Source organism: Schistocerca cancellata, chromosome 2 (assembly GCF_023864275.1).
Source record: "Schistocerca cancellata isolate TAMUIC-IGC-003103 chromosome 2, iqSchCanc2.1, whole genome shotgun sequence".
NCBI lineage: Eukaryota > Metazoa > Arthropoda > Insecta > Orthoptera > Acrididae > Schistocerca > Schistocerca cancellata.
The window spans coordinates 1041455316-1041482398 of record NC_064627.1 but is presented as its reverse complement, the minus strand read 5'-3'; the positions used below and the strand labels follow the sequence as shown (position 1 = coordinate 1041482398).

Below are 27083 nucleotides of genomic sequence, written 5' to 3'. Positions count from 1 at the left end.
TTGGTAGACTCAATAATCGTATGTGGCTCAGTTTCACCTATTAGAGCTCTTAATCATAACACTTCTGGTATGGTGATAGAAAATGCCATATAGTCAGCCTCAACAGTAATCAAAACCACTGTTGGTTATTTCTTGCAAGACCAGGATATTAATCCTCCCATCAACTTGAAACAGCTGCCTGTAATAGAATGTCTGTTATGCAGTTCTTTTTCCCAGTCTGCATTAATATAACTTTCCAGGTTCTAGTTCACTGTCTAACAATTACTTAATTGGTAATCAATGGTTCCTTTTAAACATACAAATTTTCTTTTAACTGCAACCCAACGTTTAATTCTAGGGTCTTAGGAAATTTTGTTCACAATATTAGTAGTAAAGGCACTATTTGGCGTGGAAGTTTGAGCTGATTATAAAAGAATTGCCACTGCCTGACAATAAGGGAATTGCTTTTTCACATTCTACCTTCGTTTTCTACTAACAGCTTTGTGGCAGCCGTGCCGAGAAATGCGCGAGCTGTAGCTAGTGCCGGCCGAAACTAGCGGTGCCCGCCGCCACCACACCCGCAGATTTACCATTTGGCCAAATTTTGGGAATGGTGCGAAGTGCACGGGCTCGCACAAGACAAAGTGGAGACCAGTGTGAGCTGAGCAACGGACCAATATAGACGTGTATCCATGTGTATAATTCTGTTTGCCGCAAACCAAAGCGTCGAGCTCTGTACCAAAGTGTCGAGCTTAAACTGAGTTCCCCACAACGCGATCTGAATCTTTTAGACAGCACCACCCGTATCGTTACGTCGCGACCACAAAGTACACGGCGCACAGTGGGTGAGAAGAAGGTTATCGGTTTTGTCTGTTCACGCGTCCATTGTTTGATCGCCGTTACGCGATCGGATCACGTGCTCCATAGTTAAGGAGTGTATAATCCCCATCTCACTCGTATCGTTTCTTTCCTTGTGGAGCACTCGTAAGTATTATTCGTAGAAAAAGAAAATGGTTCAAATGGCTCTGAGCGCTATAGGACTTAACATCTGAGGTCATCAGTCCCCTAGACTTACAACTACTTAAACCTAACTAACCTAAGGGCATCACACACATCCATGCCCGAGGCAGGATTCGAACCTGCGACCGTAGAGGTCGCGCTATTCTAGACTGAAGCGCCTAGATCCGCTCGGCCACACCGGCCGGAGTAGAAAAAGACTCTAATTCCTTTTATGAAGGTTTCTTCCAATAAACTGCACTCGGGCTAACCAAGGCTTCTTCAGCTGTAAGAGGTTACTGTTGAATATTTGAGCATCCACACACATTTTATATTCTGGATACAATTTAGATTATATTCTACACGATGAACGCCGCAAATTTACGTTCATTGCTGCTGGAGTTTCCTGGTTCTCATTAGCCTTTTCATCTTCAGTCAACATACCTAATTCTACCTGAACAGCTCTTTCATGTATTTTAAATCCAAAATTTTCTGGTGCTTTTGAACGCTCTTGGACATCTTATTCAGATTAATATGTGCACATACTTTTTCACTATACGTTTCATTCTCACCAATTATAAAAATATTACCTCTCTGCTAGTTAGTCCCGTTTTTGATTCAGTAACCTCGGAAATCTTCACAATTTCCAATAAATATGATTTTCAAATTTAGAGCCCCACTTTCTTCTAAGTAGTTTGGGAACTTGTACCATGGCCTTACATTTGAATATTCTTAGATGGTCTAGATATGGCTTCTTTCCAGTCCAAATTTCATATGTGGTCGTGTTTGGTAAATCTTTAGTAGGCGATTTACTATTCAGATACTCTGCACTTGATTCTGCTTCTGCCCAATAACATATGAGTAATTCTGATTCCTTTAAACATGCTCCTTGCTTTTTATAGAATTTTTCTGTTAGCCTGTTTTGCTACTGCGTTATGGTCAGAACTAAACCAACCTGCAGTTTGATTTCTGATTCCAAGTTCACTCAGTCGTTGTCTAAACTGTTTATTGACGCATTCGTTACTATTTTCTTACCTGATAACTTTTATATTCTTACCACTCCTCCTTTCAGCCATGACGCGAAAGTGGCAAATATCTCGCTCACTTTGTCCTTGGTTCCAGGGAAATAAACGTGGGTATATCTCGAAAAATTACCAATCAAGGTAAGGAAACAACAAGTGCTCTGATAGATTCCTTTTCCATGGGCCCAAACGTCTGTGCGTATCAGCTGTGAAAGCTCAGTAAATATATTTGTACTTGTTTTAAACGATAATCTGGCTTGATTTCATTGTAAACAAATTTCACAACGCAAGTTACAACGCTTATATTCCTTTAACCCTGTTGCCGTGTGTTTTAACAAGGCCGTACTTCTCCTACTATGATGTACAGTCCTTTATGACATAAAAAACCTTTTGCGGAATGGAATGGATAACTATTTCAAACTTTAGGAACATCTAATTCATAAATAACTTTTTCTTTAGTATCTGTGGGTCTCACACTGGCTCTTCTCATCAATTATTTCTCCACCATTTAAATAGAAAAATTATCTTGTAGCCCTTATTCACTATTTCACTAACTGACGGAAAAATCTTTAGCAGCATTCTTAATATAATGTACATTATGAGCTGTAATTCCGTGTGATTCTGCATTAGCATTCAAATTAAAGTTTATCTTTCTTTTTCATTCACATTGTAATGGAGAACCATCCACTGTTAGGCGAGCAATGTATGTTCTAGGTGGAACATCGTATAAAAGTCATTGGCCTTTGGTTATATTCATAGACACTGCAGAATCAAGGAAATAACCTCTTACTCCAAATTTGGCCAAGAATAATATGCAGTGCCTTACCTTTACTGTTTGCTTTCCTTTGTGTTCCCTTTGAAGCAAGACTTTTTCTTGTGTACTTGTTTTTCCTTGGCATTTATAACATCGAACAGGTTTCTTCTTTTTGTATTTTCGATACGAAGCCATTCCTATGTCCTGGATAGAATATTTTTATATATTCTTAATATCTTGACTTTTACGCTGTCGCCTGTAATTGGTTTACCTGAATTCTCTAGGCCCATTATTATGTGGGAGAACTTAGAGGTAGTTCCGCTAGTAACAAGGTACCAATCCATTTATTAGCCATGTCGAATCCAATATATCTTAAACGATTCAAAGTGGAAGAAGATTTTGTTCACATATTCATCAACATTTTTACATTCGTCTAGACGTGTGGTGATAAGCTCTCTTTGCAAATTCATTTTCTTAATCGAACTTCCTTCTTCAAACGCTCTTCTGAGATTGTCCCATACTTCCTTCGCCGTACTGGCCTTTTCTGTGTGAAGGTAATTAACATGATCCGACTAGAAGAATTAATTTGGATTTTGCCTAACGATCTTTGTTCTGGAAATCTGAATCTGTGAAATTCAAGGTTCCATCAATGACATCCCAAAGTGCAGATAGGCTTATACTACAGACTTCGAAGCTGCATAATTATCTCGACCCATGAACTTCTCAATCTGCCTCATTTGGGCAGAAGTTCTTTGCGCAGTTGCAATACAAGTACTGTAAGTTATAGACTTCTCACAAGTAATATTAAGTATACCACAATTTACTGGTCAAAGTTATTCAATTCGGTCTTCCTAGGACCATAACCAATTGAATTATATATCTGTACAGTAAAATAATACAGGCGGAGAAATACTGTTCACGAAAATAGATTTTATTTATTATATTTAATTTGCTCCTGGCAGTTTGCAAAGGCAAACACACAAAAGCATACAACGCAAAATCTAGCATAGATAGCTAATAATACATATAATAGGTGAAAAAGTCCATACGCATTAACTCATTGCCAATACACGTAACAAATCTTTTGTTCACCAAATCTCAACATAAATGGAACGAATATAGCAGTCACCATGAGAAAATGGAGCAAATCTATTAGTTGTTGTCGAAGTATAGGGAAACGTACCTGGGAGCACATAAGCTTCATTTAGTAAAGAAATTAAATTCATTGGGGAAAAATCATAGGAAATAGCTGAAAAGAATTAAAAGTGCATCGAAAAGCGAGGCTGGTGGTGCCGAGCTACTGGAACCACCACTTTGGTGCGTTGGTGGCTTGAGCTTTATGCAAGGGCAAGAAATTTTTTAACGCAATTTAAGTAAAATTATGTGTACTTCTTGTTTTCAAAACAGGATGTAAATAAATAAATACTAACCATATATAATCAGAATTATAGATGTAATTACGTGAAACAGTATACCTAATGAGCGAGCGTCCATCCTCAGAAATTTCCGATACTCATTTGGCTCGCTTATTGTCAAGTCACTTAGGACGTTTACATGTGTCAATTTTCCTCTCTTATTGTATCACTCCTTTATTCGTCTACGCTTTCTCGTTTCTTGCGTGAGTGCAAAGCCAGCCCAAGAGCCATATAAGAGCTGGCATCAGTATTTGCCATGTTTGCACATCCGGGATTTGACACCAATATTGTCTGGAACCAGCTGCTGATATGTTGCACAATATTGCTGCCCAATATTATTGATAGTTTAGGGGCCACTTAATGAGATCAGGCAATCACTTGATTCCACAGTCATTAACACTGTTTGAACTTAGGTCGACCATTCACATTGTGTTTGAAAGTTGTCTTATAATTTGTCAACTTCCAAATATCGTATTTCACGCACCTCTTAAGGCCAAGTCGCACTTGCCATCATGTCATCTCATGTTAAAATATTCCACTTCAAATAATAGCACTCACACTGGCCATCACATAACGTCACATCAAGGCAACATAACAGTTTCTCGGGTACAAAGTTTTGAGACAGCTGACGTCATCGTCCGTTGTTGACCATGTGACCTCAGGTCATTTCTTCCCAACACTCAGCCTTGCTCTTCGTTTCAGGTTACGTCATAATATTATTTCCTGGGTGAACATTTATGATTGAAAGGGGGAATTTTCATCAGGATGACTCACTTGAAAGCTACAACACGACAGCTAATGTACATACTGCCAAGATGAAAGAACGTAAGTTTCCAGAGTTGTCTAACGAATATAATTTACCTATCGAATGGGTATTTTTGTAAAATTTCAGAAATCTTTTCATCTATTTTGTTCTCTGAAACAGTTACCAGTTTGGCATACATTTTATGACAGAATGTAGTTGCTTATGCTGAGAACACAGGACAATTTGAGTTAAAGCATATGATACACGTTATCTTCTCTCCTTCTTTAAGCACTTAATTGATCAGTAATGAGTGCATACTTGGCGTGGCTCAAAAGAGTTTCTTCACTTCATTCTTGAAATAACTCACTGTTAGGGAGAATAGTAAAGAGTACTTTGTCATGCTTATGTGATAATTACTGTGATAAGTAAGGACAATATGGAAAGTAATTTTTTGCTGTTTGTGGTCTAAACACGAATGGCGGTTGCTAATGATTACTTCTTGCACTATTCTGCATACTCAAACAAGAGACTGTCGAAACTGGTGAAAAATTTCTCGTATTTAAAGTGTAATCAGCATTTTGTTATTTAAGTTTAAATTTGGAGCGATATATTTTTTTCAGATAGAAGATTGGCAGATGTTAAGCATCAGAATATTTACGATTGTTGCAGAGTGGAATAATTTATTTTTCTTGCTAACTTTTTTTTAGTGTTAAACTGATAAACATTTTCTTCTTACCGTGTGTTGAAGTGTTGAACTGTGTCTTAAGAACTGGATCCTGCATTGCTAATTTTCATTCTTAATCATTGTATATTTTGGCATGTGACCTGATTTTCTGGATTTGGATGCTTGTTCTTTGGAAGTGTGTTTTCTGTGTAGAAAATTGGTGCTGATATACTATTTATTTTGTTCAACTTGGAAAGTCGTCAGAGCGGCTCTAGGCGCTATAGTCTGGCACCGCGCGACCGCCATGGTCGCAGGTTCGAATCCTGCCTCGGGCATGGATGTGTGTTATGTTCTTAGGGTAGTTAGGTTTAAGTAGTTCTAAGTTCTAGGGGACTGAGGACCTCAGACGTTCAGTGCCATAGTGCTCAGAGCCATTTGAACCATTTTGAATGTCGTCTGCTCATAAATAGAATCAAATCTGGAACTTTTGTGATGTGTTTCAGCAGTTGATTCTATGATAGCATAGACAGTGCTACAAATGGTTGATCAGTTTTTAGTGACTGTGGTGTCGATTTCGAGGGCATCCCCCCCCCCCTTCCAGGTACCCTTTATCGCAGTTGTTCTGCACGGAAGTGCCAAACAAACTGGTATAGGCATGCGTATTCAAATAAAGAGATACGTAAACAGGCAGAATACGGCTCTGCGGTCGGCAGTGGCTATGTAAGACAGCAAGTATCTGGCGCAGTTGTCAGATCGCTTGCTGATGCTACAGTGACACGTTATCAAGATTTAAGTGAGTTTGAACGTGGCGTTATAGTAGGCGCACGAGCGATGGGACACAGCATCTCCGAGGTAGCGATGAAGTAGGGATTTTCCCGTACGACCATTTGACGAGCATACCGTGAATATCAGGAATCCGGTAAAATATAAAATCCCCAACATCGTTGCAGCCGGAAGAAAAACCTGCAAGAACTGGACCAACGACTGAAGAGAATCGTTCAGATTGACAGAAGTGCAACCCTTTCGCAAATTGCTGCAGATTTCAACGCTGGGCTGTCAGCAAGTGTCAGCGTGCGAACCATTCAACGAAACATCATCGATATGGGCTTTCAGAGCAAAAGGCCCATTCTTGTATCCTTGATGACTGCACAACACAAAGCTTTACGCGTCGCCTGGTCCCATCAACATTGATATTGGGGTGTTGATGACTGGAAACGTGTTGCCTGGTCAGACGAGTCTCGTTTCAAATTGTATCGAGCGAATGTGCGTGTACGGGCGTGGATACAACCTCATGAATCCAGGGACCCTGCATGTCAGCAGGGGACTCTTCAAGCTGGTGGAGGCTCTGTAATGGTGTGGGCCGTGTGATGTTGGAGTGATATGGGACACCTGATACGTCTAGATACGACTGTGACAGGTGACACGTATAGAAGCATCCTGTCTGATCACCTGCATCATTCATGTGCGTTGTGCAATTCCGTAGTGTCCGTTCCCTCCAGCACTACTTCCGATATTAGTCGAATCCATGCCACGTCGTGTTACGGCATGATCGCGGGGTCCCTACACGATATTCTGCAGGTGTAATAGTTTCATTGGCTCTTCAGTGTAGAAGACTGATGGAAGAGGGATTTCCAGATAATTTAAAGCATACTAAATTCATTGGTTACTTTAAATTCATCTCATCATCATCATCATCATTTAAGACTGATTATGCCTTTCAGCGTTCAGTCTGGAGCATAGCCCCCCTGATACAGTTCCTCCATGATCCCCTATTCAGTGCTAACATTGGTGCCTCTTCTGATGTTAAACCTATTACTTCAGAATCATTCTTAACCGAATCCAGGTACCTTCTCCTCGGTCTGCCCCGACTCCTCCTACCCTCTACTGCTGAATCCATGAGTCTCTTGGGTAACCTTGCTTCTCCCATGCGTGTAACATGACCCCACCATCTAAGCCTGTTCGCCCTGACTGCTACATCTATAGAGTTCATTCCCAGTTTTTCTTTGATTTCCTCATTGTGGACACCTTCCTGCCATTGTTCCCATCTACTAGTACCTGCAATCATCCTAGCTACTTTCATATCCGTAACCTCAACCTTGTTGATAAGGTAACCTGAATCCACCCAGCTTTCGCTCCCATACAACAAAGTTGGTCGAAAGATTGAACGGTGCACAGATAACTTTGTCTTGGTACTGACTTCCTTCTTGCAGAAGAGAGTAGATCGTAGCTGAGCGCTCACTGCATTAGCTTTGCTACACCTCGCTTCCAGTTCTTTCACTATGTTGCCATCCTGTGAGAATATGCATCCTAAGTACTTGAAACTGTCCACCTGTTCTAACTTTGTTCCTCCTATTTGGCACTCAATCCGTTTATATTTCTTTCCCACTGACATTACTTTCGTTTTGGAGATGGTAATCTTCATTCCATAGTCCTTACATTTCTGATCTAGCTCTGAAATATTACTTTGCAAACTTTCAATCGAATCTGCCATCACAACCAAGTCATCCGCATATGCAAGACTGCTTATTTTGTGTTCACATATCTTAATCTCACCCAGCCAGTCTATTATTTTCAACATATGATCCATAAATAATATGAACAACAGTGGAGACGGGTTGCAGCCTTGTCTTACCCCTGAAACTACTCTGAACCATGAACTCAATTTACCGTCAACTCTAACTGCTGCCTGACTATCCATGTAAAGACCTTTAATTGCTTGCAAAAGTTTGCCTCCTATTCCATAATCTTGTAGAACAGACAATAACTTCCTCCTAGGAACCCGGTCATATGCCTTTTCTAGATCTATAAAGCGTAGATACAATTCCCTGTTCCACTCATAACACTTCTCCATTATTTGCCGTAAGCTAAAGATCTGGTCCTGACAACCTCTAAGAGGCCTAAACCCACACTGATTTTCATCCAATTGGTCCTCGACTAATACTCGCACTTTCCTTTCAACAATACCTGAGAAGATTTTACCCACAACGCTGATTAAAGAGATACCTCTGTAGTTGTTACAATCTTTTCTGTTTCCATGTTTAAAGATTGGTGTGATTACTGCTTTTGTCCAGTCTGATGGAACCTGTCCCGACTCCCAGGCCATTTCAATTATCCTGTGTAGCCATTTAAGACCTGACATTCCACTGTATTTGATGAGTTCCGACTTAATTTCATCCATCCCAGCCGCTTTATTGCACTGCAATCTATTGACCATTTTTTCCACTTCCTCAAATGTGATCCTATTTCCATCATCATTCATATCCCATTCTACCTCGAAATCTGAAACATTACTGATCGCATTTTCACCTACATTGAGCAACTCATCAAAATATTCCCTCCATCTGCCTAAGGAATCCACAGGATTCACCAGCAGTTTTCCTGACCTGTCCAAAATACTTGTCATTTCCTTCTTACCTCCATTTCGAAGACTGCTAATTACACTCCAGAATGGTTTTCCAGCAGCTTGACCCATAGTCTCCAACCTGTTTCCAAAGTCTTCCCACGATTTCTTCTTGGATGCTGCAATTATCTGTTTGGCTTTGTTTCTTTCTTCAACATAACTTTCTGTGTCTACCTGGGTTCTGGGTTCTCATTTAATTAAATTTATCTCATTTAATTTTTGGTTGGAGCCATCTAGAACTTAACAAGCTTTGCATAGGATTTAGGGTCTCGTGTGATGTTAAGGATACTGAAGGATCGTGTAGAGTATTTGAGTTATTGTTTACAATCAGGCAGCACTTCATATAAACACCTTTCAGAATGTTGTTAGTTATTTCAATTTTACAAGCATTTTCCTTAACCTATTTTCAGCGCTTCATACTTTCCCGAACGAAACTATGTCTCGAAACCTGGGAGAAAATCCAACGAGAGTCTGATCGTATGTGAGGTACACCAGTGGCAAGACGCAATCCAAACATTTATTGCGCGATAACAATGCTGACGTCACTGACGACAGTACCACTAAAGTAGAGTTACTAAACACACTTTTCCGAAACTAGCATACCAACGGAGACAACGTCAATATTCCAAAATTGCAGTCTAGAACAACTGCCAAGCAGATATCCTCGGTTTAGCGAAGCACCTAAAACACTTAAGAAAGGCAAATCTTCCGCTCCAGATTGTGTACCAATCAGATTCCATTCAGAGTACGTTGACACAATGGCTCTGTACGTAGCAATCATATATAGTCGCACTGTCGTGGAAAGATCCGTCCCCAAAGACTGGAAAGTGCACATGTCCTACCAATACCCAACAAAGGAAATAGGAGTAATCCGCTAAATTACAGACTGATATCCCTAAGGCAACTTGCAGAAGAATTCTGGAACATAAACTGTGCTTGAACATTATGAATCACCTCGAAAACAGCGATTTATTGACAAACAGTCAACAAAGATTAAGAAATAGCGTTCTTGTGAAACACAATTAGTTCTTTATTCTCAAGAAGCAATGAGTGCTATCGACAGGAGACGTCAAATTGATTCCACATTTTTAGATATCCAAAAGGTTTTTGACACCGTTTCCCCACAAGTGACTTCTAATTAAATTGCATCCCTATGGAGTATCGTCTCAGTTGTGTGACTGGATTCGTGATATCTTGTCGGGAAGGTCACTGTTCGTAATAACTGACGGAATGTCATCGAGTAAAACAGAAGTAGCGTACCCCAAGCAAATGTATTAGGCCCTCTGTTGTTCCTAATCTACACAAAGGACTTAGGAGACATGGAGCAGCCATCTCAGATTTTTTGCAGATAATGCTGTCATTTACAGTCACATAAAGTCATCAGATGATCATATCGAATTGCAGAATGATTTAGACAAGCTATCTGTATTGTGAAAAATGTGGCAGTTGAATCTAAATCATCCATATGATCACTAAAAAGAATCCGCTGAATTTCAGTTCCAGGATAAATCACAAAATTCAACAGGCTGTAAACCAGCTAAATACTTATGGATTACAACACAAATAACTTAAATTGGAATGAGTTCACAGATAATGTTCTTGGGATACCAAACCAAAGATTGCGATTTATTCCGCATGAGATACGATTCATGAAGGACATCTAAAAAGTTCAGAGAAGGACAGTTCGTTTTGTATTATCACGGAATAACGGGGAAAGTGCCAGGGATATGATAAACGAACTGGGGTGGCAATTATTAAAACAAAGGCAATTTTACCTGCGGCAGGACCTTCTCATGAAATTTCAGTCTCCCATTTCTCCTCAGATTGTGAAAATATTTTGTTGGCGAACACCTACATAGGGAGAAATGATTACCATAATAAAATAAGAGAAATTTGAGCTCGCACAGAAAGATTTAAGTGTTCGTTTTTCCCGCGCGCTGTTTGAGAGTGGAACTGTAGAAAAGTAGCTTCAAGGTGTTTCGATGAATCCTCTGCCAGGCACGTAATTGTGAATTGCAGAGTAATCCTGTAGATGTAGATGTGAATGTTGTAGTACTGATTAGTAAGAGATCCAGTATTTTAGCTTGACTTGTTGTGTTACCCAATGCATGTGTTGTTTTGTGGGTAACTAATTACTACATAGTGTGCTTTGAAAATATTAATTTTGATAGTGATGATGTTGTAAAAATACAGAATTTCCAGTTTGGGGACTTCACAGTACTCACTGACAATCTGGAATCACTGAAACAAAGTAAAGACTACATGATGGAGATAGATGTTTACTGTTACAATCGTTTTGATAATCATTTCCTTTCATCATTAGTGTAGTGTGTGGCTCAGTAATGAATGTATTATTGCTTTAGGCTTTACACAATTCACATTTTATAGGCAAGTTGCTGTAAAGGTAACAATGTAACCTTGTATTACGTAAATTAATCTTCATTTTATGAAACGTTACGAAGAGAACAGAAAGGGTGAGAGGAATTCCTTTCAACTGACTTGATAAGAAAATAAAAACCAGTAATCTAGAAATGAGCAAGAAACTTAGCTGAGAATATAAAAAATAGTGTTGCTACCGTGCAGGGACAGTTACAGAAATATGAATCTGTTAATGGAGAGGTTACCATGAAATTCAATGTATTTAGCTTTCAGTAGAGGTGGGATTTCCACTCAAAATTTGATGTAAGAATTTCTAATGTTGCGACTAAACTTTCCATTGTTGCACAGAATTGGTTAATCTCTGGCGGATGTTAATGAACAAATAAGTAGTTGCAAAATAATTTTCAAAGTTTTAGGGAAGAGTGTTAAAAGAATAAGACAGAAGTGGAACTAAATTATCAGGAGGAGAAGGGAATTAGGACAAGATTGTCTATGACTGAAGAAAGGTTAAGTGAAGGTACTGCATGTCGCTGTTACAGTAGGAATCACGTCCTGCACAGTGATATGGATTCAGATCATGAAGACGAACCAGATCCTTTGTGCCATTACGGAGTTGGAGAACCCAGTGTAGTCATAGAGAATGAGATTTCTGAGGGTGTGTCTGAATTTGCTTATAGTAATTCCTTACCTGTCAGGAATACAGCAATTGTCATTCATCCTCATGTTTGTTGGAGCAATTTGATTTTATACTTCTGCCTAGTCTCCCTGCTGGCCACAAGACTGAATTTGTGTACGGTTACTTGGAAAATGAATTTGCTGTGCAGATACATATATGGACTAGAAATTGTGAATCCTATGAGGTGTTTAGGCCTATGTGCATGCCTGCTTATTGGTCTGAGGCAGCACAACACTGACTTAAACACGGTAATAGTGATGAGAATGCTCCTGGAAGGAGTAATAATCAGTCTGTGTATCTTGATTGAAGTCTACAAGGGATTAGAAATTACGATCGCGAGAAATATATTGACGACGAAATAGATGTGGTAATGGGAAGTGGTAGCATCGCGAATCATGATGATAGGACAGGTAGAGACGGTTGGAATGGTAGACGCTTTATTAACAATAAAGGTAGCAGGGGATATACCAGGGATGGCCAGTGGAGTGATAGGAACTAAGGTCTGAGCACTGCAGAGCTGCAGTCAGCTGATTCACAGAATAAAGTGCATGTGGAGAGCCCACCAACACGGGACTGACACTTCCATGCGTAGCCGACTTCGATGCTGGAAAAATGACAGAGAATAGCTATGAACAGGTAGACATGTTGAATTCTGAAAATGTGGAGTAACTTTTGCTCGATGAGAGATGGGAAAATGTGAATACTGTGGTGAATACAATGCTTCAGATAGATGTTAACAGAGTTGTTTTGTCTTTTATTCTTGATAAGCCTATCCAAACTTATGTTGTTGATAGAATCAGATTTATAAAATAAGTCTCTCAAAAAACTGATGAGTTTTGTTACTCAGGCAGCAAAATAACTGATGATGACTGAAGCAGAGACAATATAAAATGCAGAATGGCAATAGCAAGAGAAGCGTTTTTCAGAAGGAGGAATTTTTTAACATCGTACAAATTTAAATGTTAGGAAGTCCCTCCTGAAGAACTTCTTATGGAGTGTAGCCATGTGTGGAAAGGAAACTTAGACGATAAAGAGTAGAGGCAACAAGAGAATAAGAGCATCTGATATGTGGTGCTACAGAAGTATGCTGCAGGTTTGATAGGTATAACTAAAGGAGAGGTATTGAATATAACTGAGGAAAAAAAAAAGTTAATGGCGCAACTCGACCAAAAGAGCGGATCAGCTAATATGAGACGTCCTGCACTATTAGTGAATAGTTAGTCTGGTAATTACTTATGGGCGAGTAACATTTTCAGAGCCCAAGTATTCAGTAGAGAATGCAGGTTCATAGATTGTAGTAATCACGCAGAGATGAAAAGGCTTGCACAACATTGACTAGTGCGGGGAACTGCATCAAACCTGCCATCAGATTGAAGATCACAACAATAACAACAAGAGTGGCGAGGCCTTCGCCATAACGGACCTGTTGATATTACATGTATGCACTATCAACTGAACCAAACACGGCCATATAATTGGAAAGGTACACTTATTTTAAAGAGACCATAACCATGTTCAAAGAGTAATGACAATGAAGTCTAAAATACAAATTCCAAGGAATATTCAAAGGGCAGATGGGATTAATTTTGGAATTTTAGCACCATGGAATAAATAAACAACGGCTTTCCTGCAATGTCTGCCACTGGCGTTTGTTTAGCATCTCTGCAATGCTCTCGCGTCTACGTAACGCGCTGCTACTTACTGGCTCTATCTCCTCTGTTAACCCCACTTGGTAAGGATCTTGGACTGATGAGCAGAACTCACGAGTAAGCCTTAAGAGTGTTTTGTAAGGTACTCGCTTCGTGAATGAATTACATTTCCTCAAGATTTTTCCTTTACTTAATTCTAGATGAGTGGTCGCAACATTCCTGTTTAAGAGCCAATACTTACATTGTTGGGCGGTAGTTAATTCTGTTTCAGTGGTCGTCATACTTTTCTGTAGCAGAGCCAATACTTGCGCTGTGGGGTGTGTGATGCCATGACTAACAACGATATGTAATTTTTTTCTTTCTTTTACTACCTTGTACTCCATAGATATGTTTTTGATGACGTAGAATATTTTTCATTCGGTTATATAGTGTAGCACATGAAGTGTGTGTGTCTATACCGGACATTATTGTGTTACACCGGTTTGAAATCTGACTTTATGGTGGATGTTCTAAACGGACGTTGTATTATGCAAACGCTGTTGGTTTTGCAGAACGATGCCTGTGGCAGTGACAATGCACTCGTGAACAGACAGTATAGTCGTCGGTTTAGAATTGAGCAGCATTACATAAATTGTGAATTTAATATTGCTCATTTTCTTGACTGCGATATATGACATGTGCTAAAACACTAACTGCCAATGTGGAAACTGTGAACTGTGTTGCTATATTAGTGACTGTTTTCGTGAGAAAAGTGTTATTATGAACCATGAATATTAACGGTAGATGGACTGTCTAGCTTCGCAATTGGCAAAGTATAGCAAGTGGAAGGTTAATTTAAACACGATGTGGACTGTGTCAAACTATCCCCTGTGAAAGTTGCAGTTGAACTAATACGACCTTCAGGTGCTACATCAGCAGTTACTTTGTTCCGGCCTACGACAAATGGATGCTACGTCACTTATTACCACTGCCAGCCAAAACAGCATGAAAATAACGAGGATATTTTAATGCCAAGGACATGACTGGATGAACTTACAATAGTCATATCAGCAACTTCACACTGCTTACACCGCCGTCGCCACAGCACACCGACCCAGAACAGATAAGACTCAAAAAATATTCCCCTCTTCGAGAAACACAATTGTAAGCAATTTAATTGCTTTATGCTCTGTAACAGACTAATGTCTGTAAATAAAAGTAGTGTATTGTAAAGATTGTTCACCTTCAGTGATTGTTGACCCGATCACTAACAGCAGTTACTCCCATCATCTATTTGGTTTTGCTTTTCAGTGTATTTGTACTAGTCGTTGCATGCGTTGTATGTGTCTTTTGGAAGGTTGTGCATCGATGTGTATATATAGTAATTTAGACAGGATAATTCATGTGTTTCACTGGCGAAATGTGGCCAGACGTGTAAGTTGAGGCATCTGCCATTGAAGTAATTTACACCGACCAATTACAAAGATGTAGCTTATTCGCAATTGGTTCAAGTTAGCGTATTAGAAGAAACTTTGAATCTGACAACTGTCATAGTACGCGATCTTAATGTAATATTTCCATTCATTCATGTTTAGATGCATATTGATCTGGGTTTAACTGTTACAGAGGAAACTTTGAATCTAACAACTGTTATTGTATGCGATCTTACTGTAATATTTCCATTCATTCATGTTTAGATGCATATTTATATGGGTTTAACTGTTACTGGTAAGCAAGGCTACAGTACATTGTGTCATTATTTATAAAATTAATTTCAGATTGTTTTACTGTTTTCCAATATCAAAGGATTTTATTATCAGAATTTTAACAGGATTGGTAAACTTCTCATATGGAGGTATGCTTTTGAAGTTTCCGGAAGTAAAACGGGTTCGTGGGGTTTACACAATATTAATTTACTTCATGTAGTTTTTCTTTAAACCTTTTCTGATTACAGACTCACGGTCATAGTCAATCTCCAGGAATCGTTTCCTTCACAGGTGGCACCTGCGGCCGCTTATGTACTGATATTATTATTAATCAGTAACCTACACGTTATACACCGACAATAGACTAGCTGTAGAAAGGGCATGATGAGTTGGATGCCGCCCTTCTCCCCCCCCCCCCCCCCCCCAAAAAAAAATTTCTGATCGTTAGAAGTCGGCACCATCGAACACTTCTTGTCGACTGTTCTTTTTTCGAGACTACTGCCACCCTCACCGACCCCAGAGTTGTGACACTGTAATTGTATGACGAAGTATTGTTGCCTTGTGTGTCAGCAAACGATTAACTGACTAATAACAGCAACTGTACTCATGTTTAAATGATGAGTACCCAGCATTTCCCTGGTATGTATTTGTTCCATTCCTCTACTGGTTCATCTCTGCCTTCCTCATCTCTCTCTGTCCTTTTCCTCTTCCTTATTCTCTGTCTGTCTTTTCTCCACCTCTCTCTGTCCACCTCCTGCATCCAATAGTCCTAGGAGGATAAAAATCATAGGGAGACCAAGAGATGAATACCCTAAGCAGATTCAGAAGGATGTAGGTTGCAGTAGTTACTACTTTCCTTGGTATTAATACATGTTCGTTTTCAGAGTGCCCATCTAAATGTTAACCTGCCTTCCTTTTGTTGCTGATGGATTACTTACCGTATTAGAGTAAGGGAACTGAATGCTATTGTAGGTTCAATCTGCGTCTTTGCAGTACACCATATATGACGGCGGTCAGAATTTGCTCACATTTGTTTAATTGGAGGCCATAGTGGAGATGTGGGAGCATATGTGACATTTTTGGAAAGACTCGATGTGCTACAAGAATTTATTTAAAGATTTTAGTAATTGTACTGAACAAGATGTTTTACAGAATTGTTGAATATTGTCCTAAATGCCTGAACTAATAAATATGGACGGACAGCTTCACAGGATTGCCTGAATTCCGAAGCTAAGAGATCGCTTCGGGCAATTTGCGAGGAAGTTTTTCGCGTCAGCGCTTAACTCGGAAAACCGTCTCGTCAGTAGCCTGGGCAACCAGGTGCACCGGCGAACGACTACGAGATGACCGGACCTTCTGCTTCATTAGTTACGAGCACCCCACGCAACAACAGCAAGAAAAACAAGCAAGAGATGCAACAAGATGACCTACGCGAAGAGAAGTACAAGAACCAGCATATCCAAAAATGAAAAAGGTAAGGCAGTCAGTCTGCTATAAGCTACAGTACGCGTAGGTCAGAATCCCCGAGAAGGCACAACGACAACACGATGACGACAACAGTGTTTAAATGAGCTTGTGTTTTGATAACTTGCAGCAGACTTTAATTCTGCAGACATTAAATCTTATGAGTGTTGTTTACCAGTTGAATGACTGCATTGTGATATTTAAACAGAGCAAAAATTTACTAAAGAAGATTGCCTTCAGGTTAATGTTTTTGTATTCTCAAATAAATATGTAATGAAATGTTCAACCTGAGTGTAATGTAGTACAGCCCTTCCCCCCCCCCCCCCTCTCCCCCCTCCCACACACACACACACACACACACCATTCCTCTCTGTTAGTTGTGATCTTCACCCCTAATGGAGGGAGAATAATTGGCACTCAATATCTAACTTAAATTGAAGTCTCTCCCTATGACAAGAACACCAACCAACAACGACACTATGAAACACCCTGCACATCTGCTCCTATGACTCGTTCTACGAGAAGTTGGGTCAAACCTGCAACCAGCTCGTCCTGGAACTGGGCCACCAACAACACTGCCGGGCTGACGAGACATCGTCCGGAACTGATGCGAGGATAATTTTCTCCGCAGAAGCCTGAGGACACCTCATCTCCACGTCAGCTGAGGACAATCTAGCTGCAAGAGAAATTTTCTCCACAGCAGCTGAAGGGCAAGTATCTTCATATTCCCTGAGACCAGTCTACCAAGTCCGGGTAGTTACAACATCACGTCGAGGGGTTCATCAGGAATAACATTCTAATGTTTAACCTGCACACATACTGAGCAAGGAATGCACACTAGATAAGCGATTAGCGACTAGAGAGACAGAGGGTCTGTAAAAGCATTTGATTTACAGTTTGGGCCCACTTTTGCTGCTTTCACCCAATCCTTTTAAATGTTTAGGCGTGAAATTTATATGGGAGAAACTTCTGCTAATACTGGATTCGTATGGACCCCACGAAGACATTGGTGTTCTTCGTGACAAGCACACACAAAATAACCTACCAGGAAACAAAATCGCAATTCACGTAATTCCAGCAACCACAACCTTCATTTATCAACCGTCCGATCTTCATTTCTTCAGAGTGTACAATCATATGACGCGTAAAATGTCTGATGCTGCTCTAGATTCTTCGGAAGAGATTAGTCAGCAACAACGAAAAAATCTTCTTAAGCTGCAGCCCGTCACATACAGTCAGTTTGGTTCTACACATTTGCATAATTCTCACCGTCACCGGTGGAGAATGCCTTTAAAACTTCGACAAAGTTCTGTTTCAGACACAATCTTTCATTCGGCAATCTTCAGGGTGGATGCACAAATGTAAGCCTTATCAAATGTGCTTGGTGAACAAAAGTAATTTTCTTCATACACTTCTTCTTAAGCAGCCAGTATTGTGAAGCCTTAATTCCTGAATGGATCACGCTCTTTATTATTACGGCTATCACTTTTATTATTGTGACCATTATTATTATTATTACTTCTGCACATGTGATGCAACTGTTTGTTCCCTTTTTGTTCTGGTTGTATATTATGTGAAACTGCAAATGTACTCTGTAGGTTTACCACGTGCTTTCAATGAAAAGAAGCGAAAACAGACTGCCAAGTGCACAGTTCTATAAACATGACGTAGTTCCATATAACACTTTCACTCGTAATATAGTACAGAAAAATTGCAGTCATCGGGTTTTAAACCCAGTATGATTAGTACAACAATATAACGCTCTACCAACTTCCCCACGGAAACTATACCTGATAGTTACTGATCGTAATGCTTTTTGTGTGCTCCATAGTTCTCAACCGCGCGACTGCTACGGTCGCAGGTTCGAATCCTGCCTCGGGCATGGATGTCCTTAGGTTAGTTAGGTTTAAGTAGTTCTAAGTTCTAGGGGACTGATGACCTTATAAGTTAAGTCCCATAGTGCTCAGAGCCATAGTTCTCATGTTGCTTTTAATTAACGTTTACGTCGTTCTACTGGACGACAGCACATAGTACCAACTAAATCGGAGCTTTGGTTGACACACTATCGACATACAACGATTGGTACAGGTCTGAGTGTCGGACAGCTGGAGGTTTTGGCGTTAGCTGCACCCAGGCACATGTAAAGCGTTGTTTCTGAGACACTGGCTGACACTAAAGGTAAAGGAGCTGCTCACCTCTGCGCTGCATCTCACTCGGGAAGAAGAGCACCTGCGGCGCCACGTCGCAGTGCAGCACCTGGTAGCCCTCGCTCTGCAGCAGCTGGCGGAAGTCGCTCACTGGGTCCTCACTGTGCTGGTACGGAGATTCGAACTTCTGCGAGTCCTGCGAGGAAGGGGAAAATCCGTGAACATCGACACTCCACTACAACGCTTGCAAACGATTTGTCTTCAGGAAAGAATACATCACATTCTGCTCCCAACCCCTTGCCTCATGGCACATATCCCCATAACGGACCTAGATGCAACAACTGTCCCATACGTCCTTCTATAACACCCCCCTACTTCCCGGGATTTGCGAAATTACAAGTTAACAATGACCATGAATTATGAATTTTGACCCGTGTCGCGATAAGGCATCCGAATCCGAAGTAAATAGTTATTATTCCGCGGGAAACAGGAGACGTTATAACTTGATCGTTATTGAATGAGTAATTTCATTCAATAACGATCGGTAAATGAAATAATTGAAATAATTTGGAAATAAATTTTACCAGTGGAAATTTTGCAGAAAGAAATGATTAAGTTGTAAAAGCAATTAAAAATCGGTCGCCAGCTCAACTGATGAGCTACAGTACTGTTAAGTACGTGAATAATTATGTCAAAGATAAAGTTTACCTGTTTTTAGCGCAGCAGGTGGAACGTGAACTTTTACGTGAGTGCTGTGTCAGGCTCAGTAGTCATATAAAATAATGTCATAACAATCTAACTACACTTAAACATTAGTGGTTAACTTTCGATAAGTATTTTGATAGTTATTTTGTTCATAATTTGTCAGCTAAATGCAATGCTGAAAACATAGATAATTATCTATCTAGATTTTGAATAATGGGCTGTCATTCTGTCTTTAAAATTACGTACTTTGCACAGTTTAATCTACTGATAATGAAATATATTGTCAATAATTGATTAACTATGTTTTGAACGATAATAATTCATTAATTTGGCGATTGTCAGGTGGAATAAGCTTTATAATTTCATGAAATATCCTTGAACTAACTTCAGCTGAAAAAATGGTTCAAATGGCTCTGAGCACTATGGGACTTAACATCCAACGTCATCAGTCCCCTAGAACTTAGGAACTACTTAAACCTACCTAACCTAAGGACATCACACACACCCATGCCCGAGGCAGGATTCGAACCTGCGACCGCAGCGGTCGCGCGGTTCCAGACTGAAACGCTTAGAACCGCTCGGCCACACCGGCCGGCCACTTCAGCTGAATACACATGGAAATAAATCTTAATAATCAATTTTATTATTTCAGTCTATTATTAAGTTACTAGGTTGGCATAAGCTTATTAAGTGCAACAATTAACTAAGATAACCAATCGTTCAAAACAGTCTGAAATTTACTCTTCACCGTCTATGCTAATAATTTGATAATTAACATATTTTCTCTTGATTATGGCGTGACACACTCGGTTCAATAAGATAAGTAAGGATCGGAAGGAACCTACTTGGTGTTATTGTCGGGTGGAATGCAACACTTCGATTATACAATGCTTGTTATTAATTGTTCAACTTCAGAGAAAACACAGTCACTGGCAAGCCTTCTACAATTTTATCCTACGAAAATTACGCAGATCTTACTTCCCTCGTTGTCGGTGGATCGACGGAAGTCCACGGCGGCGACACAATGTGGCAGTGGGCTTTTACTGTTGCGACTTGGGCCCACAGTGCGCTTCACATTTAAGCCCTCGTTTCTTCAGCACTATGCCCATTAATCCATAATAACTTGGCCGGCCATGCTTCCAGATATGCCGACCATTACTTTACCGTCGTACTTAGATCCACATACTAGCCGTTAGATGTAACATACCTAGGAATAGCAGAATTCGACTGTACATCTTACTGCGAGCACGGCGTCACTGCTAGTACTGCCCGCTGGAACGCTACCGCGCCCAGCGGCACGACAAAACAATCTCTCTGACTTCAACGTTAACTAAATATGCCCCGACTTGCCAGTGCTAAATATTACATAATTTAAACATAGTACTTACAATACATATTTACACTAGACAATACATCGTATACAAACTGTTTCACGTGTTAAGTAAGCGAAAAATTTCATAGCAAGGACTGCGTTGTAGCGTCACACTTCCACCATCACCGACTCCAGTCCATCAAAGGCAGGGCTACCTGTGAAACCATTCAAGTGATCCAAAAGCTAAGCTGCAATTACTGTGCTGCATTTATGTGGGCGTGACTGCTAACAAGCTGTCTGTCTACATGAACAGTCACTGACAAACTGTGGCCAAGAAACAGCTGGACCACCACATTGCTGAGCATGCTGCCAGCACAACTTTCTTCATGTCAATGGTTGCTTCACAGCCTGCACCAACTCGATCCTTCCCACCAGCAACAGCTTTTCTGGACTGCTGAGGTGGGAACTCTCCCTGCAGTTCCTGGAGCCCTCCTGGCCTCAATTGTCGTTAGTCATTGTCCTACTCTCTAGCCCCTTGCCTGTTCCCGTTCCAGCACTACACAGACCTCTATTCACCAATGTACCCACAGTCCTTCTATTAGTCTCCTTTCCCGTTAACCCCCCACCCCACCCTCCGTCTATCCACCCGCCTGCACCTAGCTGCCCTACTCGCTCTCCATGGTCCCTGTAAGCTCCCACAGGTAGCACTTTAGCGTCCCCCAGTCCACACTGCTATCTCTCCCCCTCCCCCCGCCCCAGGCTTCTCATTACCCACACCACAGAGTCCCGTCTCCCATTATGCGCAGCTCATCCCAGTGTTGCCTCAGCAGCCAGAGAGGGCTGTGGTCTCTGAGCGGTGTAAAAATTGTAAGGTTCTAAGTCGATGCAGTCAAAAGATACAGATGTATGTCACATATTTCCATACTCGCAAAACTCATTCATCAAGACCTATAGGATACTTCCGTTGACCTAGAATCATGAAATTTGGCTAGAAACAAGATTTCACAGTACAATTGTAAAGCAAAAAAAATCGAAAATGCTTAATTTGTAAAACTATAACACGAAAAAATATTTTTGGGCATTTTTCATCCGTCTGTTTGTCTGTCCGTCTCTTAAGACAAACTTTCTCTGTAACAGGTTGGCGTATCATATTCAAGGTCTATGGCCCTTTCGCAGTGTAAAAATTTAAGCTTCTAAGTCAATACTATGAAGAGAAATCGCCGATTATGACAACTTTTGATACTCGAAACCTCACTCACCAAAACCTATAGGGTACTTCCCACTGTCTTAGAACCAAGAAATTTGGCAAGAACCAAGGTTTCACATTACAAGTAAAGCAAAAATCCGAAATTATTAATCTTTAGTTATATAACACGAAGAAAAAATATTTCTTTTGTCATTTGTTATCGACTTCAAATTTGAAGGTAAAACATTATCGAAAGTCTTGGAATACCTGCGGCCGATATCTTGCCAATATCAATGTCGATAACAGGAAGAACTAGTAAGCATCATCATCGATTCCCATAATAGAGGGAAATGACACCATGATTCCTGCAGGGCTGTCCATAATTCCGTATGAGTGCGAGGGGTTGGAGATCTCTTCTGAGCACGTTCCAAGGCATCTCAGTTATGATCAGAACGTTCATGTCCGCGCAGTCTGGTGGCTAGCGTCAGTGTTTAAATTCAGAAGAATGTTCCTGGAGCCACTCTGTAGCAATTCTGGACGTGTGGGGTGTGGAACTGTCCTGCTGGAGTTGCCGAAGTCCGGCGGAATGCACAATGGACATGAATGGATGCAAGTGATCAGACAGGATGCTTACGTACGTGTAACCTGCCAGAGTCGTATCTAGACGTATCAGGGGTCCCGTATCATTCCAACTGCAGACGCCCCACACCATTACAGAGCCTCCATCGGTTTGAACAGTCCCCAGCTAACATGCAGGGTCCATGGATTCATGAGGTTGTCTCCATAGCCGTACACGTCCATCCGCTTGACACAATTTGAAACGAGACTCGTCCGACCAGGCAATATGTTACCAGTAATCAAGAGTGCAATTTCGGTGTTGTCGGGCCAAGGCAAGGCGTAATGCTTTTTGTTGTGCAGTCATCAACGATACACGAGAAAGCCTTCTGTTCGGAAACCACATATCGATGAAGTTTCGTTAAATGGTTCGTATACTGACACTTGCTGATGGCCCAGCATTGAAATCTGCAGAAATTTGTGGAAGACAGTCATGCTGAACGATTATCTTCAGTTGTCATTGATCCCATATTTGCAGGATCTTTTTCTGGCCGCGGCGATGTCGGAGATTTAATGTTTTACTGGATTCCTGATGTTCGCGGTACACACGTGTAATGGCCATACGGGAAAATCCCCACTTTATCGCTACCGCGAAGATGCTGCGTCCCATCGCTCCTGGGCTGACTATAACACCACGTTCAAACTCACTTAAATCTTTGTAACCTGCCATTGTAGTAGCAGCAACCGATCTAACAACTGCACCAGACACTCTTTGTCTTATGTAGGCGTTCCCGGCTGCTGCGCCGTATTTTGCCTGTTTACATCTCTCTGTATTTGAATACTCATGCCTCTCCCAGTTTCTTTGGCGATTCAGTGTAGCTTAAAAATATTCCACATGTGGTTCAATCTGCATGGGTGTCAGATTTTCTATAAACAATGAGGGTAGGACGTTTTGGTAGATTATATCTCAGTTCTAGCTCATTAGCTGATTCGTTCCTCGTGAGCTAGCTCACTAGAACTTACACAGAACTTGAGAAAACATCTACTTTTCAGGTCTAAATCACTTAATTTCTTTTAAATTACTTAGAAAAGTTAATAAATCTGAACATTTTTTCGTATCACGTTCACCAATGTTCAAATTATTATTTTTTTTTCATACAAAAGGTGATTGCAAGAAAATAAAATTTAATATTTCGTATAAAACGTAAATGTAAGAAAATAAAATTTAATATTTCTTTATAAAAAGTGAACGTAAGAAAATAAAACGTAATGAATTATGGTGAATATAAGAAATCTATCCTTTGCTCAAAATTTTCCTAATTCTTTCTTCCTGAGTAGCCGTATGATTTTTATGAACTGTCGATTGTACTTGATTTTTTAGTGTTCTTGTTTTACCAACAGTCCTACCACATTCATTGGACTTTTATTTTCTGATGTCTCGATACACTTTCTTTACAAATCCATCTTTTCGTTACTTATCTTTATGAAATTCATTAATATTCTTTTTTCTAGACAGTCACCACACTGTTTTAGGTGTTTAATATTGTCCATTTAAACATTATGTAATTTAATAGGACAAAATTAACTTCATTCCTAAAAAGTGCAAAACGTTTGCTAGCCAACACCTTCCACTGTGTTAGTCCCATAAACCGAGCTTCCAGGCTCTGAACTCCCATACGTCAGTGCATCTTGCTTCTGAGATAACAGAGGGCTCCATTATTTCGGGATTAAACACACCACCCGCCCTTTAGGGTGGGTCTTAAACTTGCCCTTTACATGGTGATAGATCGTACAGAAGCGAGAATAGAAAAAGTTTTGTCAAATAGCTAGTTCTTCTCTAACCACTGACGTTGATGATTTCATGAGATAATGGTCAAAATCCTTCAGTTTTCATACTTGGTTTAGAGCTTTGACACAGTAAATATCCTCTAAAATCGTATATATATTAGGTATTCGAGTGACAAAGTACCTTCTACAAGCACTACTTCCATCAGTTCATTTTGGATGTAAATAAGTTATTTTCTTCACATTTTCGTGTTTTATTTGAAGTGAAGAAATGTGAATAACATGTAAATAATTGTATGAATATTGAAGACAACTTTAAAAACAATTAATTTATGTTTAAAGTAAAACATGTTCCGCTATTATTTTCAATGGATCGTCCATCAGCGCCATCTCTGAAAGAAATTTTGAACTACCTTAGATTGGCGCGAGAGAATGTTTAACGTAAGTCCTACTACAAATAGAGCAAAAGAATGTTTACGTAAGTTCACTCAGTGCGCAACCTTTCTTTCACTGACGGAAATTGTTGCTCTAGGTCAGTATTATCTTTATCTAGAGGCCACCTGCCACCGGATAAAATACGAGTTGCAAACTCCTAGTTCAGCTGAAGCAGACTTGCCCTGCAGCCAGGGCATTCCATCGATCTCACGCAAATCTTAATTGATTTTGAAAAATAAAAATTCTAATATAATCTACATAAAAAGAGCTATACACAAGAAATACAATGAGTAATCATTTTCTAATTAACATACTAAATTTTTTCAGTTTTGTTTTCTTTATCTTCCTGAAAATATTTTAAAATGAAATGAAAACATGATGTTAAAATTTCTTTAACTTTTTCTAATTTTTTATTCATTTATATAGTTAAAAACTTTCAGTTAATATTCTGTGCCAAGCATTGTAAGTTAAATTTTTCTTACTATACATTCCTACATACGTTGAAGTATCTGAACGAATTTGTTCATTAAAAGTTCCACACAAAGATTCTTAGTCCTTTCCCGTGAACTTACAATATTATTTCTACACGTCACGTTAATCACAAAGATAGGATAGTTCGTTATGATATTACATGGAATTATGTCAGCATCTGATATGAGTAGTGTAACTCATTTAAAATCGAGAAATGGATTGCATGCTTTGACAATATTATTTGGTGGGTTAATATTACAGATGTCCTGTGGTAAAATTTCATTTCAGGGTGTATACAGGGACAAGGAAAAAAAATTCCCGGATTATTCCCGGATTTCTCCCGGATATCCCGTTTAAAAAATATGCTTTTTCCCGGGCGACCTACTGTCACTTAGCACAGAAAAAGTTCCCTCGGAACTGTAAAACTTATCAATCCTTTGAATGGTTAACGTTTTATATAATCGCGTAGAACTTCCCGGAAAAAAAAGAAAAGCCGGAGCAGAGAAGTTTTGGAAAGACCTTTGATTTGCAGCAACATATACGTTGCATATTTTCGTATTACGAAAGTATAAATTCGAATTGCACCAAACACAGCTTGTTAGTTTCCGGAGCGTATACTTTAAGATACATCACACAAATGTGCCAGTAAATTTAAAATTGTGACATAAATGCATCGGCTCGAAATTCTTGAAGTGGCTGGTCCTCAAACTGTTCAGTTTCGAACGCTCTGTGATTTAGATATCCATCCCACTTTCACACACGTAACATAATTCATCTTGCGTAAAAAGAAATTTACTTTGAAAGTAACGCTTTTCTAACCACCGTTCGCAATACTGTTAGTTATAGGTTCGATTTACCAGTTGCCAGAGAGCGCCAAAAACGAATTATTGTGCGTGTGCAACTGCAGTGGTGTAGGAAGGCCGCATGTTCGTGTGTATAAAGCACCAAGAGAGCTTACAGTACACCATAAAAGAAACAGGGCATCAGAGGATACTCCAAAAGGCATCAAAATTTCGTGAATCATACTAAAATGCATAATTCGGCTTGAAGTGCACATTGGTTTTTTCCAGATTCACAATGAAATAGGTCCCATCTGATATTAAGCTTTTCAGTGTGGTTTTTGGGATGTAAATTTTCTTGGAGTACCAGTACTCTACGATCTCATGTTTGGTTCTTTATTATGGCATAATGCCATACATGGCAGAAGATGATAACGTGCACTTGAAATTCACCGAACAGTTGGAAGTACCCAAAATTGTTAAATGAAACACTTCGTTTCAAATAAAATGATTGCCTCAGCGGAATTTCTTTAGCAAACTTGCAAAAATAACTTCATTCTTCTGCAAGGCGATTAATGCTTGACTGCTACTAACTTGGAAAGAAAATAAAATCAGAAACTGAAATTAATAATATATTTTTGCCCTCTGTAATTCTGTGAATGCATTTTAATTCACTTGATAGCTCCCGGCCACAGAAATCCGTTTTGTTTTCATTTGACGTGGGAGCTGTACACGAAGAGAAGCAGCGAAATCACTTAACGTAAACACGGGTCACGTGGAGACTAACCCCCTCCCCACTACAACTCAGACAACTCTGTGCAAGCGCGAATCTGGCAGCTAGGGCGCGCGAGAAAAATTTTTCTCGTTTGCATCTGGCTGC

General features: G+C 39.9%; 1 protein-coding gene across 1 annotated transcript in view; it reads right to left on the bottom strand.

The window, feature by feature from the left end:
• Nucleotides 1-27083, bottom strand: part of LOC126160826 (uncharacterized) — a 268831-nt gene that overhangs the window by 7022 nt on the left and 234726 nt on the right. The window contains exon 9 of the mRNA XM_049916932.1: nucleotides 19024-19171. Coding sequence (XP_049772889.1) covers nucleotides 19024-19171 — 148 coding nt within the window. The remainder of the gene's footprint in view (nucleotides 1-19023; nucleotides 19172-27083) is intronic.